Genomic DNA, 17,450 nt, shown 5'->3' with positions numbered 1-17,450 from the left:
ATCCCATCATCCCTCTGACTCAGACTCTCACCCTCTACCATATTGCTGGGGTATGGGTAGCCCCAGCCAGGGACATGCAGCGCGGGTACAGCTGCAGTGGTCTCACTAGGATTGGTGTCACCTGGTGCGGTAAAACATGGTGTCACCCCCCCCCAATCATTTTTGCAACTTGCGTTTGGGGTGCGGTTAACTTTGCACTGACATCCGCAGTAGTGCAAATGGAATACGGTGTGGGAAGCCGAACAGGAACGTGCCTTTCCTGAACTACATTCGAGTGTGAAAGACTCTAAAACTATCAAGCAATCCTATGCAGCCTGGGACAGTGGAGCAGGGAACTCTCTCAGGGCCTGTTCACATTGGTACACGGTGTGGGAAACCCATGTTCCCTGCACATTTCCCACACTGCATTCCAAACGCACTGCCCTTTCGATCTGCAGCGGGTGTCAATGCACAGTTCAGGACACCCCAAATGCAGATCACAATTGCAGTGCGTTTGCCCAAACCAGAATGCATGATACAGAAGTTTTCATGCAATCCAGTTGCAGTGCATTTCCAAAAGTAGTGCATGCACTACTTTTGGTGTGGTGTGATGTGATTTCAGCCCATTTGAAATGAATGCCTTGAAATCTCATAGCATCACACTGCACTTGGATCACATGTGAATCGCACCGTATAATCCTGTGAGCTTCATAGTGTGAATGTGCCCTCAAGCTGTGAAAAATAAAGAACATAGTTCAGAAAGAGCCTAAAACAAAGAATGTATGTTAAAAACAAAAACTATAAGGCACTCACAAAAGGAGAAGCGATCATTCATTAAACAAAACTGTGGAGAAGATGACAGAAAGGGGATCTATCAGGGCTTAGAGCTGAAACATTGGTGTCTTCATGCTACACTGGCTGCTGTCCAAAAAAGCCTCTCCTCCTGGATTGGCTCCTATGATAGACGTCACACTGGTCCAATTTCCTGGTATTGAACCAGTGTGATGCTGATCGCTTCTGGACTGCTTCTGTTGGCAGTGCATGTCTGCGACAGAAGTGGTGCAGCCTATCTGGAGGAATCAGAGCAGACCAGGGGACAGTTGGCCCAGTCCACCCCTGGTGTCACCCGGATGTTGTCCACACCCCCATAGCGATGCCACTATACAGTGGGGAATGGCAGAGTGAGGCTGGTACAAGACACTGGAGGGCATTGTGGGGACATTTCACTACTGTACTGGTGTCCAGACAACACACAGACGGGTGAATACAGGGGATGGTTGTATTTGGGCAGGATTATAGAGAACACATGGCTGGTGCACAGAGTTTTTTGCCTGCACAGTAGCAGTACATTTTACGCCCCCTCCCCCCATCCTGGCACTCTAAAGCAGCTGCCTTATGGTAAAGAAATGGCAAACCCAGATACTCCTGCGCTTAGGGATAGACTCTGTGTAGTTGGGACCACATCACAAAATTCTTGGGACATGCACGCCTTGCTGTCCTCAAAAGACCAGGGAAGTCAAAATATACTGAATAGAGAAAAACAAACAGAGGGTCACTGGCCTAGTGCATTACCTTAAAAAATGTGTTTGTAAAATGTTAAAAGTAGGTTTTGTACTCACAAAATGACAATACAGTCAGGCACATCCTGAAGGAACAGCTCTGTCCGATCCGCACTACGTATCTGTCCATAATGGGAGCTCTGGATCTCCAACAGGCTGACGTGTTTCGAGGACTTGCCTCTTCCTCAGAGCCCTAGCCTGCCCTGGGGTTCAGGTAAGTATTAGGCGGTCTCTGGGGGGGGTTTATCTTCATGCATAGAACATGCATAGGTGGCAGCAAAGTAGCTAAATGGATAGCACTTCAGCCTGGCAGTACTAGGGTCGCTGGTTCAAATCCCAACCATGGCACCTCCTGCCTGAAACTTGCATGTTATCCCTGTGCCTGCATGGGTTTCCTCTGGGTACTCTGGTTTCCTCCCACAATCCAAAATCATAATGATACGTTAATTGAATACTGTCTAAATTGGCCCTAGTATATGAATGTGAGTTAGGGACCTTAGATTGTAAGCTCCTTGAGGGTTAGGGACTGATGTGAACACACACACACACCCACCCCCCTCTATATAAGTACTTGTAATCAGGGCTGTGGATACAGTCCTCCTGTATGGGGCCCAGGCAGCTGGGTGAATCAGATGTGGGCAGATGATTGGCACAGCAGAGGGGTAATTACTAGAACCAATCCCCTGTATTATTATTATACAGGATTTATATAGAGCCAACAGTTTGCTCAATGCTTTACAATATAACAGGAGACAATACAGCAACAATACAGTTCAATACAAGAGGGCTAGGAGGGCCCTGCTCCTTGGAGCTTACAATCTAGGAGGCTCTCTCTGCAGTTTCTGAAAGCTGGCTTCTTATCTCCCTTCTGCTGGATTTCAGATGCTGCAGAGAGAGCCATACAGGGGTTGTTTCCAGTCATTCCCTTCCCCGCCACCGCACCCTTCACCCTCCCTGTGCACTATACCTTTCCCCCTGTTGCCCAGGCACCCCCATGTACCCCACAGTGCTTCCAGCTTCCCTCCTCTCCTCACCACCAACAGATGCAAGCACACAAGTGTATCCTTCAGCATGGAGAATGGGGGAAGGGTCCAGTAAATATGTCACATTTACCAGCTCCTTCCTTTCCCGAATTAACACAATGAGTGATCGGTACTGATCAATTACTCTGTGCATTCATAACTGAAGCATAGTAAATTGTTTACTTTAGCGGGGCCCTGTCAGGTTGGCTGTATGGGGCCCCATGGTTTCTAGCAGTAGCCCTGCCTGTAATAATAACATATGAAGGGAAAAAAACCTTCAGCCTTTACAACCAATTTAAGTTCCTGACAGGGGCGAACTAACCATTTGGAAACTCAGGCACTGCCCGAGAGCCCAGGGTCAGTAGGGGGCCCCATGAGATGCCCCTGGTACTTTTTTCATAGGCTTTTTTGAGTTTGGGCAAGGACACAGGGGCCCCATGATCCTCTATTGCCCAGGGGCCCCATGAGTTGTCAGTCTGCCCTGATTCCTGAACTTCTGTTTTACGTTGTGCCAAGCTACACCAATGTAATCATGTCAAAAAAAAAAATCATAGCTTGGGTTCAGCTTCAAGCAGGGGCGGACTGACAACTCATGGGGCCCCCGGGCAATAGGGGATCGTGGGGCCCCTGTGTCCTTGCCCAAACTCAAAAAAGCCTATGAAAAAGGTACCAGGGGCATCTCATGGGGCCCCCTACTGACCCCGGGCCCTCGGGCAGTGCCCGAGTTTCCAAATGGTCAGTCCGCCCCTGGCTTCAAGTAAATACATAAAAAATGACTCTACTGAGGTAAAGACCAAATAAAGTGGTACATGAGCCGAGCACGGCTGTGACTTTGTCTGCTCTCAGTACGAGTCCAAGGTGGAAAAGAACACTGCAACTTCTTCTTTTACCACTAGATGGTGTAGGATGGGAGTGCTGGGCGCGCATGCGCGCTGGAAGGTGCTACCGGCTTCTCTTCCTCCCACGTGAGCAGACGGGAAAATGGCACCGCGCATAGGGAAGCGTGCTAAGAGGGCTGGGGGAGCGGACGGGGTGTCGGCGCGGAAGGAGCTGGACTCGAAGCTCAGAGCGGTGCTGGAGAGCCGGGCTAATGCGAATTCTGTGTTCGATATCTTGGAATATTTAGAGGTGATGGATAACATGACACGTGCTGTCTGCATGATGACTGGCTGTGTGTTTACTATGAGGGGACACGCTCTGCTGGGATTCATAAAGCCTGCCATACTGCGCTAGAATTCGGTGCATTCACACCGATGCCTTTCCTGACCGCGTGACAAAACGCAGAGCTGCACGTTTTGCTGTGTGTTTTGGAAACACGTGGTGCCAGTAGGCTAGGCTCACGCCTCTGCATTTTTCTGGCATGCCTTGGGTTCTTGGTCATTGTTTTTCTGTTTCGCTTCCTTTTTTTTTTTTGCCAATAGGAAGGCATTGACTTTGATGTGACTTTGGATGGGTGCGACTTGGGTAAGACCTTGATGCTACTTGAGTGCCAGAGAGTGTGAATTTGCATGAAAGTCACAGAGCTATCATACTTCCCTATTGGCAAACGGGATGCATTGATGTTGCAGCCATCCAAAGTTAATACTTTCCTATTGCCCAAAAAACCCGCAAACCGCACTAATTTCTGCTGCGTGTCCATTGTAAACCATGTTGCGTTTAAAAAACAAAATTCCCTTCCAAAAATGCAGCGGGTGAAAAACGCATAGATGTGAACTTGTCCCATGCAAACCTGTGTTAACCACTTACCCTCCAGAGGATTTCCCCCCTTCCTGACCAGGCCATTTTTGTATTATTTTAATTGACAATTGCAGGGTCATGCAATGCTGCACCCAAATGAAATTTACGGCCTTTTTTTTTTCCCAACGACTTGAGCTTTCTTTTGGTGGTATTTGATCCTCTGTGTGTTTATTTTTTGCACCATTTAAAAAAGAGAATTTTGATAAACTATATTTTTGACTTTTTGCTATTAAACATGTCCAGTAAAAACATTTAAAAAAATTTTGTCATAAATTTACACCAAAATGTATTCTGCTACATGTCTGCTAAAAACAAAATCCCAATTTGTGTAAATTAATTGTTTTGCTTGAAAGGTATAGCGTTTGCAAATGGCTATATATGGATTTATTTTTTCATTTTTACTAGTAATGACGGCGATTATGGTGAAACTGCAGCGGGCATTCTGATACTTTGCGGAACTGACTTGGTGTCACTGACATCCCCAGTGACCCCAATACAGTGATCAGTGCTTAAAAAAAAAAAAAAAGCACTGACACTGGACTAATGGCACTGGGCAGGAAGGGGTTAACATGAGGGGCGATCAAAGGGTTAACTTTGTGCTGGGAGTGTTTTACTAGGGGGCAGTGTGTGTGTGTGATTCACTGTAATCACGCTGCTGTGGATGGCTGTGCTGTGGCATCCGCAGCAGTGTGCCCGAGCTGACAGGAAGGAGGACTGTTAGTAAACAAAACAGTCCTGCTCCCCGTCGGAAATCCTTGGAAATCACCGGACGCCGGCGAGTAATTACTGGCCGAGGCCCAGGAATTGACGGCCGTGAATGGCGGCCCCCTATCCCGAGATGCAAAAACACGTGTATATACACGTGATTTTGTGTACCGCTGCTGCCCTGTAGCAGTATTTCTGCTATAGGGCAGTCGGCAAGTGGTTAACTGACAATTGCACGGTCATGCAACGCTGTACATAAAATAAATTTGTGTCCTTTTTTTTCTCCAAAAAATAGAGCTTTCGGTGGTATTTGATCACCTCTTTTTTGTGTTGGTTTTTTTTGTGCTATAAATGGAAAAAGACAGACAATTTTGAAAACAAAAAATAATTTGACTTTTTGCTATAAAACATCCAACAAACAAACAAAAATTAACATTTCTTCATAAATTTAGGACAAAATGTATTCTGCTACATGTCTTAAAAAAAACAAAAAACAAAAACAAAAAACATCCCAATAAGTGTATATTGGTTTACATGAAAGTTATAGCGCCTACAAATGGGGTGTGTATATATGTGTGTGTGTGTGTATATATATATATATATATATATATATATATATATATATATATACACACACACTGGAATTTGTATTTTTATTTCTTTTATCGTAGTAACGATGGCAATTGTCGACTTATAGCGGGATGTCGGCAGGCATTCTGACACTGGGTGGGAACTAACTGCCACTAACATCCCCAGTGACACTAATACAGTGATCAGTGCTAATAAAAAGCACTGACACACTACTAATGACACTGGGCAGGAAGGGGTTAACATCTGGTGCGATCAAAGGGTTAACTTTGTGTGTTTTACATTGTGCTGTGTGTGTTTTACTAGGGAAACATGCTGTTTTGTATTTTTCTGCTATGCAGAGAACTACAAAGCAGCATGTCCTTGCTGACAGGAGAGAGACCCGTGTTGTGTACACACAGGTCTCTCCTGTCAGCCTGGCTGACGATCACTGAGTGATTGACATGTCCAGCAGCCAATAGTGGCATGGGTTGGACTGCGCGCATACGTGCCCCCTACCTGGAAATGCAGATCACATATATTTACGTGACTTTGTGCAGCCCTGCCGCCCTGTAGCAGTACGTCTGCTATAGGGTGGGGAAAAAGTGATTTAATAGACTGTAGTGCGTTTCTGCAAAATGCACTAATTAAAAAAAAAAAGTATAGGTGTGAACCATGTCTTAAGAATTAATGACTCCCCAGACGCAGTTAGCAAAGCGTATTTTATCACATGACAATGACTGAAAAGGTTCTGGAGCTGCTTTGGGGTGTTTGTCGGAAATAGTTCAAGCCTATTCAAGCGAATTGACTGCCTTATTCCTGATACTCATTAATGCGTGATAAACACGTAAAAAAAAAAATCATTCTTGCTACGCTCAGATGTAAATGGGGCCTAAAAATGCACAGTAGTTTTGCTGAAGGGTGAATTGGGTTTTATTGGGAGCACTACATGTCTGCTAAAGTGACGGGGGTTTCTGTGTGTTGGGAAAGTGTGCGATGTTGCACATTTGTGAACCTAGGCTTGCACTGTTGCAGGACAGCGTGTACACAACACTTTTCCACACACTGCTGTTTTGCAGTCGCAGGGTGCTGATCATTCTTTATGGCACCCCCACTTTTTCAGGAGCAGGAAATTGCATGATGCAAAAGCTCCCACTCATTGGCTCCTGTTGCTGTCAATCACAACCAGTGAGCTAACAGAGAGAGAGGCCAAGCTGCTTGCTCTGGGGCACTAGACAAGAGGGAGGGGCCAGGAGCATTGGCGGGGGACCCGAGAAGAGGCAGATCGGGGATGCTCTGTGCAAAACCTCTGCACAGAACAGGTGAGTATGACACGTTTGTTATTTAACCACTTGACATCCGCCCTATAGCAGATTTACTGCTACAGGGTGGATGTTCTGTGCAAAATCGCGTATATAAACATTGTTTTGCATTTCCACCACAGGGGTGGCGCCTGCCTGCCACCGGAGCGCCGCTTCTGCTGTTATTGGAAGCAGCAGAAGTCAATCAACAGGCACTGGCCAATAGATGAGCACCGACATAACAGCTCTGCTTGTGTAAACAAAGTAGAGCTGTGTTATGTCAAACAGCAATCTGCTAGGTTTTATTCAGAAAATAAAATCTATCAGATTGCCTGGTAAAAATAATACACAGTGCACACAAACACTGGCTAGGCACACAACCCTTTGATCACCCTAGATGTTTATCTCCTTCCCAGCCCTTGTCAATACAATGACAGTGTATATTTTTAGCACTGATGATTGTATTATTGTCACTGGTTCCCATAGTGTCAGTGTAAAATGGCCGCCTCAATATAGCAGTCACTGATCCACCTACATTACTGGTATTAAAAAAAATTTAAAATTGCAGTATATATAATGCCATTTGTAGACGCCATACCTTTTGCGCAAACCAAGCAATATACGCTTATTGTTTTTTTTAACAAATATATAGCAGAATACATTTTGGCCTAAATTTATGAAGACATTTAATTTTTTTTATTGATGTTTTATAGCAGAAAGTAAAAAATATTGTTTTTTTTTTTTTTTTTTAAATGTTAGTGTTTTTTTATGGACTCTGGGATTTTTCCCTGAAAGTCAGAGAGCAAACAACCTAAAACCAGTATTGCCTGTTGTCTTCCTGTAGCTGATCTTTCCTCATAACTGCCTTATTCTGCACTGTGCCTGTATGGAGGTGGCAATCTGGATAGAAGTAGAGGCATACTCAAATCTGACTCCAATTTGCTTAAAACTAGCAGTCAGGCCACAGTGCCTTAGATCTCATACTGCAGATATACAGCTGTGAGGCTGTAGGCACAAGAGTGCCTTGGCTCCCTCATATACCAGAAAGTCCACTGCCATTTTTTTTAAAAGTTTCCTATTACAGCCTTGCTTTTGAGTTTTGTTCCAAATGCTCCAGTGGAAACCCTGTATACTTTCAATAGCCCTCTTTTCACTTGACAACAATATGTACAACATTCTGCAGCCAGAATCCTCACTAGGTCTGGTACAAGTGACCATATTACCCGTATCCTGGAGTCCTTGCACTGACTACCTGTCAGGTATCACATAGACTTTAAGATCCTCTTGCTCTACGTGGCTCGGCACCCTGTTACCTGTCTGAACTGTTGTCAACTTACTGCCCCCCTCGTAACCTCCGCTCCTCAAATTCTGGTCTTCTGTGTGTCCTCCTACTCGCCTACACGCGATAAGAGACAGCCTTCTGCTATGTCCCAAAACTCTGGAATTCACTTTCAAGGAAAATCAGAGAGTCACTTTCTCTAAACTCATTCAGATCAAATCTAAACTTTTTTTCTTTAGATAAGCTTCCACTTAACTGTCCTTTTTTTTTTTTTTTTTTTTTTCGTTAGCTTTATCTTGTGTATTTCTTGTGTTGTCTTTGTAAAGTGCTTTGAGAAGCTACCTTTAACCGCTTCCCGGCCACACTATAGCAGAAATACTGCTACAGAGCGGCATGGGTGCGCAAAATCACATATATATATATGTATGTATGTATATGTGATTTCGCATTTCCGGGTAGGGGGTGTGCATGAGCCCTACCCGCGCCATGGCTTTCAGTCACCGGGCCGGTAAATACTCGCCGGCGCCCGGTGATTTCCGAGTATCTCCGGCGGGGATGAGAACTGTTTTGTTTATGAGCAGTCCTCCTCCCTGTGAGCTTGAGAACACTGCAGCATGGTCACAGTGAAGCACACACATCCCGCCCCCTAGTAAAAAAACTCCCTGCACACAGATAACCCTGTGATTGACTCTCATGTCAACCCCTTCCTGCCCAGTGTCATTAGTAGAGATGAGCGAAGTATTCAAAAATTCGATTCGACTGATTCGGCGAATTCGTAGAAAAATTTCGATTCGAGTCGAATATATTCGCTGTGAATTTAACTTAAAAAAGGGTGTTTCTAGGCTTCAGAGAGACTTAATATTAGTGCTGAACACTGTACCTTTAATTTAAATGCCCTTGGAGTCTGCTGGGGAAGAGAAATAATACTGTCAGGCAGTATGACATGCAGATGAGTGCCGTCGATCTTAGAATCACCGCACACTTCACTCATTTGGGCAGTCACGGGGCCAAAACCAGAGTGTGGAGCCACAGTGTGGCGGTGGAGGCAGCAGCAATGGGAGGCCATACAGCACCCTATGACAAAAATGGAAACCACCAGCAGTGTGAGGAGACCTGAAAGTGGCACATGGCAGAGTGTGGCGATAGAGACAGCAGCAATGGGAGGCCGTACAGGGACCCATGACACACTCTGGACCTGGCAGCAGCATGAGGAGGCGGTACAGGGGCCCATGGCAGATTACGGGCCTGGCAGCAGCATGAGGAGTCGGTACGGGGGCCCATGGCAGATTACGGGCCTGGCAGCAGCAATGGGAGGCCGTACAGGGACCCATGACACAATCTGGACCTGGCAGCAGCATGGGGAGGCGGTACAGGGGCCCATGACAGATTACGGGCCTGGCAGCAGCATTTGGAGTCGGTACGGGGGCCCATGACACACTCTGGACCTGGCAGCAGCATGAGGAGGCGGTACAGGGGCGCATGACAGATTACGAGCCTGGCAGCAGCAACTTGGACAGGAGGACGTTCAGTTTCTGCACCGTCTGGTGCGTGCTCGCAAACTGTTGTCTCTTGGAAACGGATTCCAAGAAAGACTGCTGACGGAATCCGTGAAGAGGAGTAGCAGGAGAAGGAGCATCTGAACGAGCGGAATATGCCAACAAGCGACAACAGGGGCCCATGACAGATTACGGGCCTGGCAGCAGCATGAGGAGTCGGTACGGGGGCCCATGGCAGATTAGGGGCCTGGCAGCAGCTATGGGAGGCCCGTAATCTGCCAGCACCCTATGACAAAAAATGGAACCCACCAGCAGTGTGAGGAGACCTGAAAGTGGCACATGGCAGAGTGTGGCGATGGAGACAGCAGCAATGGGAGGCCGTACAGGGACCCATGACAGACTCTGGACCTGGCAGCAGCATGAGGAGGCGGTATAGGGGCCCATGGCAGATTAGGGGCCTGGCAGCAGCTATGGGAGGCCCGTAATCTGCCAGCACCCTATGACAAAAAATGTAATACACCAGCAGTGTGAGGATACCTGAAAGTGGCACATGGCAGAGTGTGGCGATGGAGACAGCAGCAATGGGAGGCCGTACAGGGACCCATGAGAGACTCTGGACTTGGCAGCAGCATGAGGAGGCGGTATAGGGGCCCATGGCAGATTAGGGGTCTGGCAGCAGCTATGGGAGGCCCGTAATCTGCCAGCACCCTATGACAAAAAATGGAACACACCAGCAGTGTGAGGAGACCTGAAAGTGGCACATGTTTGGGGCATGATTCATGGCGGATTTAGTCAGTTGTGTCAGGAACTGGTGGTTTGAAATCCAGACTAATCCACGCCTGATTCATTTTCACAAACGTCAGTCTCTCCACACTTTGGGTGGACAGTCGTGTCCTCCGCGGAGTTGCAATACCTCCTGCCGCACTAAACACGCGCTCCGATGCCACGCTACTGGCCGGGCATGACAGCCTTTCAAGGGCAAATTCAGCTAGTTGGGGCCAAAGGTCAAGTTTCGTTGCCCAGTAGTCAAGGGGATTGTCTACCTCGGTTGGCAGGGTGCTGTCCAAGTAGGCCTAAGCCTGTTGTTTGAGGTCCTGCTCCAGGTCCACCTGATGCTGCTGCTGCTGCGGCTGGTTAGTAGTTTCCTCACTGCGCTGGTGAAGAAAGCTACTCATCATCGACTGCAGACTGAGGCAGCCGCTGCTGGTGGAGCTGCCACTGCTCCTACCACCCCACCCCTCCCCTGCTGCCATGGCAGCGGAACGCGAGCGCACAGGGCCCACAGTGTCTGAGGATGGACGTTGGCGCAGACAGGCAGAGACCAGCTGACTACATAGGTGGTTTTTATAGTACGTTATTTTGGCCTCCCTCTCAGCAGGTGTGAAAAAGGCCACCATTTTTGAACGGTAGCGAGGGTCCAACAAGGTGGACAGCCAAAAGTCATCCCTCTGTCTGATGGTTATTATTCGGCTGTCGCTACGCAAGCAAGCGAGCATGCTATGGGCCATTTGTGCCAAGGAATGCGAGGGACTCCCTGCCTCCATCTCCACAGCATACTGCCACGGTGCGTCTGGGTCCTCTGTCTCCTCCTCCTCCTCCTCCTCTACCAGATGCTCCTGCTCCTCCACTCCTGTCCGCTGAGTGGAAAAACCACCCATTTCACTCAATAATTCCTGAGCACCAATGTCCTCCTCTACCTCCTCCTCTTCTTCCTGTGCTGCCCCCACAGGGGTCATGTGGCGTTGAGATCTGTGCGCCACGTCTACCGCACCCTGACCAGCCATTGTTAACAGCATTTGTTCCAGGACGTGCAACAGAGGAATGACGTCGTTCATCCCATAGTCCTGCCGACTCACGAATAGCGTGGCCTCCTCAAAGGGCCTGAGCAAGCGCAGGTGTCACGCATGAGCTGCCAATGGCTGACATCTAAGTTACACAGGGAGTACCTTTATCCGCTTTTAACATCAGGAAATCGGTGATGGCCTTTCGCTGTTCGTAAAGGCGGTCTAACATATGTAGGGTTGAATTCCACCTTGTTGCAACGTCACAGCATGAGGAGTCGGTACGGGGGCCCATGGCAGATTACGTGCCTGGCAGCAGCAATGGGAGGCCCGTAATCTGCCAGCACCCTATGTCAAAAAATTCTACACACCAGCAGTGTGTGAGGAGACCTGAAAGTGGCACATGGCAGAGTGTGGCGATGGAGACAGCAGCAATGGGAGGCCGTACAGGGACCCATGAGAGACTCTGGACCTGGCAGCAGCATGAGGAAGCGGTATATAGGGGCCTATGGCAGATTAGGGGCCTGGCAGCAGCTATAGGAGGCCCATAATCTGCCAGCACCCTATGTCAAAAAATTCAACACACCAGCAGTGTGAGGAGACCTGAAAGTGGCACATGGCATGAGACACTGTGGACCTGGCAGCAGCATGAGGAGGCGGTATATAGGGGCCCATGGCAGATTAGGGGCCTGGCAGCAGCTATGGGAGGCCCATAATCTGCCAGCACCCTATGTCAAAAAATTCTACACACCAGCAGTGTGTGAGGAGACCTGAAAGTGGCACATGGCAGAGTGTGGCGATGGAGACAGCAGCAATGGGAGGCCGTACAGGGACCCATGACAGACTCTGGACCTGGCAGCAGCATGAGGAGGCGGTATATAGGGGCCCATGGCAGATTAGGGGCCTGGCAGCAGCTATGGGAGGCCCGTAATCTGCCAGCACCCTATGTCAAAAAATTCTACACACCAGCAGTGTGAGGAGACCTGAAAGTGGCACATGGCATGAGACACTGTGGACCTGGCAGCAGCATGAGGAGGCGGTATATAGGGGCCTATGGCAGATTAGGGGCCTGGCAGCAGCTATAGGAGGCCCATAATCTGCCAGCACCCTATGTCAAAAAATTCTACACACCAGCAGTGTGTGAGGAGACCTGAAAGTGGCACATGGCAGAGTGTGGCGATGGAGACAGCAGCAATGGGAGGCCGTACAGGGACCCATGAGAGACTCTGGACCTGGCAGCAGCATGAGGAAGCGGTATATAGGGGCCTATGGCAGATTAGGGGCCTGGCAGCAGCTATGGGAGGCCCGTAATCTGCCAGCACCCTATGTCAAAAAATTCTACACACCAGCAGTGTGTGAGGAGACCTCAAAGTGGCACATGTTTGAGGCATGATTCATGGCGGATTTAGTCAGTTGTGTCAGGAACTGGTGGTTTGAAATCCAGACTAATCCACGCCTGATTCATTTTCACAAACGTGAGTCTCTCCACACTTTGGGTGGACAGTCGTGTCCTCCGCGGAGTTACAATACCTCCTGCCGCACTAAACACGCGCTCCGATGCCACGCTACTGGCCGGGCATGACAGCCTTTCAAGGGCAAATTCAGCTAGTTGGGGCCAAAGGTCAAGTTTCGTTGCCCAGTAGTCAAGGGGATTGTCTACCTCGGTTGGCAGGGTGCTGTCCAAGTAGGCCCAAGCCTGTTGTTTGAGGTCCTGCTCCAGGTCCACCTGATGCTGCTGCTGCTGCTGCGGCTGGTTAGTAGTTTCCTCACTGCGCTGGTGAAGAAAGCTACTCATCATCGACTGCAGACTGAGGCAGCCGCTGCTGGTGGAGCTGCCACTGCTCCTACCACCCCACCCCTCCCCTGCTGCCATGGCAGCGGAACGCGAGCGCACAGGGCCCACAGTGTCTGAGGATGGACGTTGGCGCACAAAGGCAGAGACCAACTGACTACATAGGTGGTTTTTATAGTACGTTATTTTGGCCTCCCTCTCAGCAGGTGTGAAAAAGGCCACCATTTTGGAACGGTAGCGAGGGTCCAACAAGGTGGACAGCCAAAAGTCATCCCTCTGTCTGATGGTTATTATTCGGCTGTCGCTACGCAAGCAACCGAGCATGCTATGGGCCATTTGTGCCAAGGAATGCGAGGGACTCCCTGCCTCCATCTCCACAGCATACTGCCACGGTGCGTCTGGGTCCTCTGTCTCCTCCTCCTCTACCAGATGCTCCTGCTCCTCCACTCCTGTCCGCTGAGTGGAAAAACCACCCATTTCACTCAATAATTCCTGAGCACAAATGTCCTCCTCTACCTCCTCCTCTTCTTCCTGTCCTGCCCCCACAGGGGTCATGTGGCGTTGAGATCTGTGCGCCACGTCTACCGCACCCTGACCAGCCATTGTTAACAGCATTTGTTCAAGGACGTGCAACAGAGGAATGACGTCGTTCATCCCATAGTCCTGCCGACTCACGAATAGCGTGGCCTCCTCAAAGGGCCTGAGCAAGCGGCAGGTGTCACGCATGAGCTGCCAATGGCTGACATCGAAGTTACCCAGGGGAGTACCTTTATCCGCTTGTAACATCAGGAAATCGGTGATGGCCTTTCGCTGTTCGTAAAGGCGGTCTAACATGTGTAGGGTTGAATTCCACCTTGTTGCAACGTCGCAGATCAGGCGATGCTGTGGAATTCCGTTCTGCCGCTGCAGCTCAAGGAGGGTGTGCTTTGCGGTGTAGGAATGGCTGAAATGCATGCAAAGTTTACGTGACATTTTAAGGATGTCTTGCAGTGGGATGGTGGATTTTAAGAACCGCTTGACAACCAGATTGAACACGTGAGCCATGCATGGCGCATGGCACAACCTTCCTTGACGCAGAGCAGACACCATGTTCTTTCCGTTGTCGGTCAACATGGTTCCGATTTTCAGTTTGCGCGGAGACAGCCATCTGTCGATTTCTCTGTTCATTACACTCAGAAGTTCCTCCCCTGTGTGACTACGTTCGCCAAGGCATACCAGGTGCAGAACAGCGTGACACCGTTGCGCCCTGCACATGTGATATGCCGGTCGGGTAATGGGACTTGGCACGGGGGTGGCGGCTGAGGACACGGCGGAAGAAGAGGTGGTAGAGGCGGACATCTTTGCCGGACCAAGGACGTGCAAACGTGGAGGCAAAAGCGGCGTGACCTGTCCAAGTTGCTGGTGCGGCTGTGACGGCACCACGTTCACCCAGTGGGCCGTAAATGACATGTACTGTCCCTGACCATAGTTACAGCTCCACACGTCGGCGCTGCCGTGCACTTTGGCAGAGACCGACATGCTCAAAGACTGGCCCACCATGTCTTCTACATGTGAATGCAGGGCTGGCACTGCCTTTTTGGCGAAGAAATGACGGCTTGGCACTCTCCACCGCGGCGCGGCACAAGCCATCATTTCTCTGAAAGGTGCTGAGTCCACCACTTGGAAAGGGAGGGACTGCAGCACCAGCAACTTGGACAGGAGGACGTTCAGCTTTTGCACCGTCGGGTGCGTGCTCGCAAACTGTTGTCTCTTGGAAACGGATTCCAAGAAAGACTGCTGACGGAATCCGTGAAGAGGAGTAGCAGGAGAAGGAGCATCTGAACGAGCGGAAGATGTCAACGAGCGACAACTCCCCTCAGCAGAGGTGTTGGAGCCTTGACTGGCTGATGGAGGGCGATTGACGTCGGGTGACGGAGCAAGTAACGGAGCGGGTGATGGAGCGGGGGCTGGGGCGGGCAGAACCGCCGTATCTTTATCACGGTTTTCCCAGGCCACCAAATGGCGACGCTGCATATGCTGCCGCAACGCTGTAGTCCCAACATGGGCCCCCTGGCCACGCTTGACTTTCTGGCCACATAGTCGACATACGGCTACGTTTACTTCCTCGGGCGTCTTGACGAAAAATTGCCACACCGCCGAGTAGGAAACTTTGCCCCCGATACTCCTCACTGGCTGACTGCTGCTTCCTCCGTGCACACCGGCACCACTACTGGCCGTGGTGGTAGGCTGCAGTGGAGCTGGTGCTCTACTCCGTGGACGTTTGGCTCCACTGACACTGCTGCGACCCTGCTGCTGTCTCCTGGGCAACCCACCGACTGTTTTGCTCGCTGCCAAGCTGCCACCCTCTTCTCCTGATGATGCGGAAGAAATTGCCTGATGATGACGAGGCTGCCAAGTGCGATCAACCTCCTCATCATCAAGTAGGGTCTCCACCTCACTACTAGCCCCCTCGGCTGCGTCTGGGTCAGGAGACAGACCTGTCTCTAGACCGGCTACCGAGCCACTCTCCTCGCCACTACTTCTTCGCCTGGCTGCTGAAAAGGCGGATGTCTCCCCCCGTTCCTGACCGCCCTCTGTTAGCTCTTCCTCACTGTACAGTGGGGCTGAGCCCACAGCATGCGATACTTCGCTTGGTGAGGGAACACCAAAGGACAGGGGCAGGTAGAGGACACGTGATTTCAGTGGGCTTGGTCCCGGGCCATGCCAACTAACGGTTGTGTCTGACGTACCCACCGACCGTTGGCTGTAGGTGTCAGAGGTGACCTGGGAAGAGGAAGACGACCGAGCCAACCAATCGACGACGGCAGGGTTGTCGGTGGAGACACGACCGCTGGATGACACCGGGAGCACTGGCCTCTGGCTGCGAATAGTGCTGCCTCGACCCCTTCCTCTGCTGCCACGTCTGCTCGCTCCTAAAACATTGCCTCCTCTGCCACTCCTCTGCATGTTGTCTGACATACTCTTTAATTAAACGATTATGTGTCCCTGAGTAACAATTCTGTGTCCCTGAGTAACAATTCTGTGTCCCTGAGTAACAATTCTGTGTCCCTGAGTAACAATTCTGTGTCCCTGAGTAACAATTCTGTGTCCCTGAGTAACAATTCTGTGTCTGTGCGAGTAACAATTCTGTGGCCCTAAGTAACAGTTCTGTGGCCCTCAGTAACAATTCTGTGTCCCTGATTAACGTTTCTGTGGCCCCAAGTAACAGTTCTGTGGCCCTCAGTAACAATTCTGTGTCTGTGCGAGTAACAATTCTGTGTCTGTGCGAGTAACAATTCTGTGGCCCTAAGTAAAGTTTCTGTGGCCCAGAGTAACAATTCTCTGGCACTCCGTAACAATCTTGTCTATCCCTGAGTATGAATTCTGTGGCCCTAACTAGCGTTTCTTTGTCCCTAAGTAACAGTTCTGTGGCCCTGAGTAACAATTCTGTGTCTGTGCGAGTAACAATTCTGTGGCCCTAAGTAACAGTTCTGTGGCCCTCAGTAACAGTTCTGTGTCTGTGCGAGTAACAATTCTGTGTCTGTGCGAGTAACAATTCTGTGGCCCTAAGTAAAGTTTCTGTGGCCCTAAGTAACAATTCTCTGGCACTCAGTAACAATTCTGTCTTTCCCTGAGTAACAATTCTGTGGCCCTAAGTAAAGTTTCTGTGGCCCAGAGTAACAATTCTCTGGCACTCCGTAACAATTCTGTCTGTCCCTGAGTATGAATTCTGTGGCCCTAACTAGCGTTTCTTTGTCCCTAAGTAACAGTTCTGTGGCCCTGAGTAACAATTCTGTGTCTGTGCGAGTAACAATTCTGTGGCCCTAAGTAACAGTTCTGTGGCCCTCAGTAACAGTTCTGTGTCTGTGCGAGTAACAATTCTGTGGCCCTAAGTAACAGTTCTGTGGCCTTCAGTAACAATTCTGTGTCTGTGCGAGTAACAATTCTGTGTCTGTGCGAGTAACAATTCTGTGGCCCTAAGTAAAGTTTCTGTGGCCCTAAGTAACAATTCTCTGGCACTCAGTAACAATTCTGTCTGTCCCTGAGTAACAATTCTCTGGCACTCAGTAACAATTCTGTCTGTCCCTGAGTAAAAATTCTGTGGCCCTAAGTAAAGTTTCTGGGGCCCTGAGTAACAATTCTCTGGCACTCAGTAACAATTCTGTCTGTCCCTGAGTAACAATTCTCTGGCACTGAGTAACAATTCTGTCTGTCCCTGAGTAAAAATTCTGTGGCCCTAAGTAAAGTTTCTG

At 49.5% G+C, this 17,450-nt stretch overlaps 1 protein-coding gene across 1 annotated transcript in view; it reads left to right on the top strand.

The window, feature by feature from the left end:
• Nucleotides 1-3,519: 3,519 nt before the first annotated feature.
• NOC4L (nucleolar complex associated 4 homolog) overlaps nucleotides 3,520-17,450 on the top strand; it is a 37,422-nt gene continuing 23,491 nt past the window's right edge. Inside the window, exon 1 of the mRNA XM_089672445.1 lies at nucleotides 3,520-3,688. Within this exon, the coding sequence (XP_089528571.1) occupies nucleotides 3,542-3,688 (147 nt within the window). The 5' untranslated portion in view covers nucleotides 3,520-3,541. The remainder of the gene's footprint in view (nucleotides 3,689-17,450) is intronic.

The sequence above is a fragment of the Staurois parvus genome, unplaced genomic scaffold (assembly GCF_062004578.1).
Source record: "Staurois parvus isolate SC_StPar_1 unplaced genomic scaffold, SC_StPar_1.0 ptg000129l, whole genome shotgun sequence".
In the NCBI taxonomy this organism is placed as follows: Eukaryota; Metazoa; Chordata; class Amphibia; order Anura; family Ranidae; genus Staurois; species Staurois parvus.
This window is presented reverse-complemented; position numbering and strand designations above follow the sequence as displayed.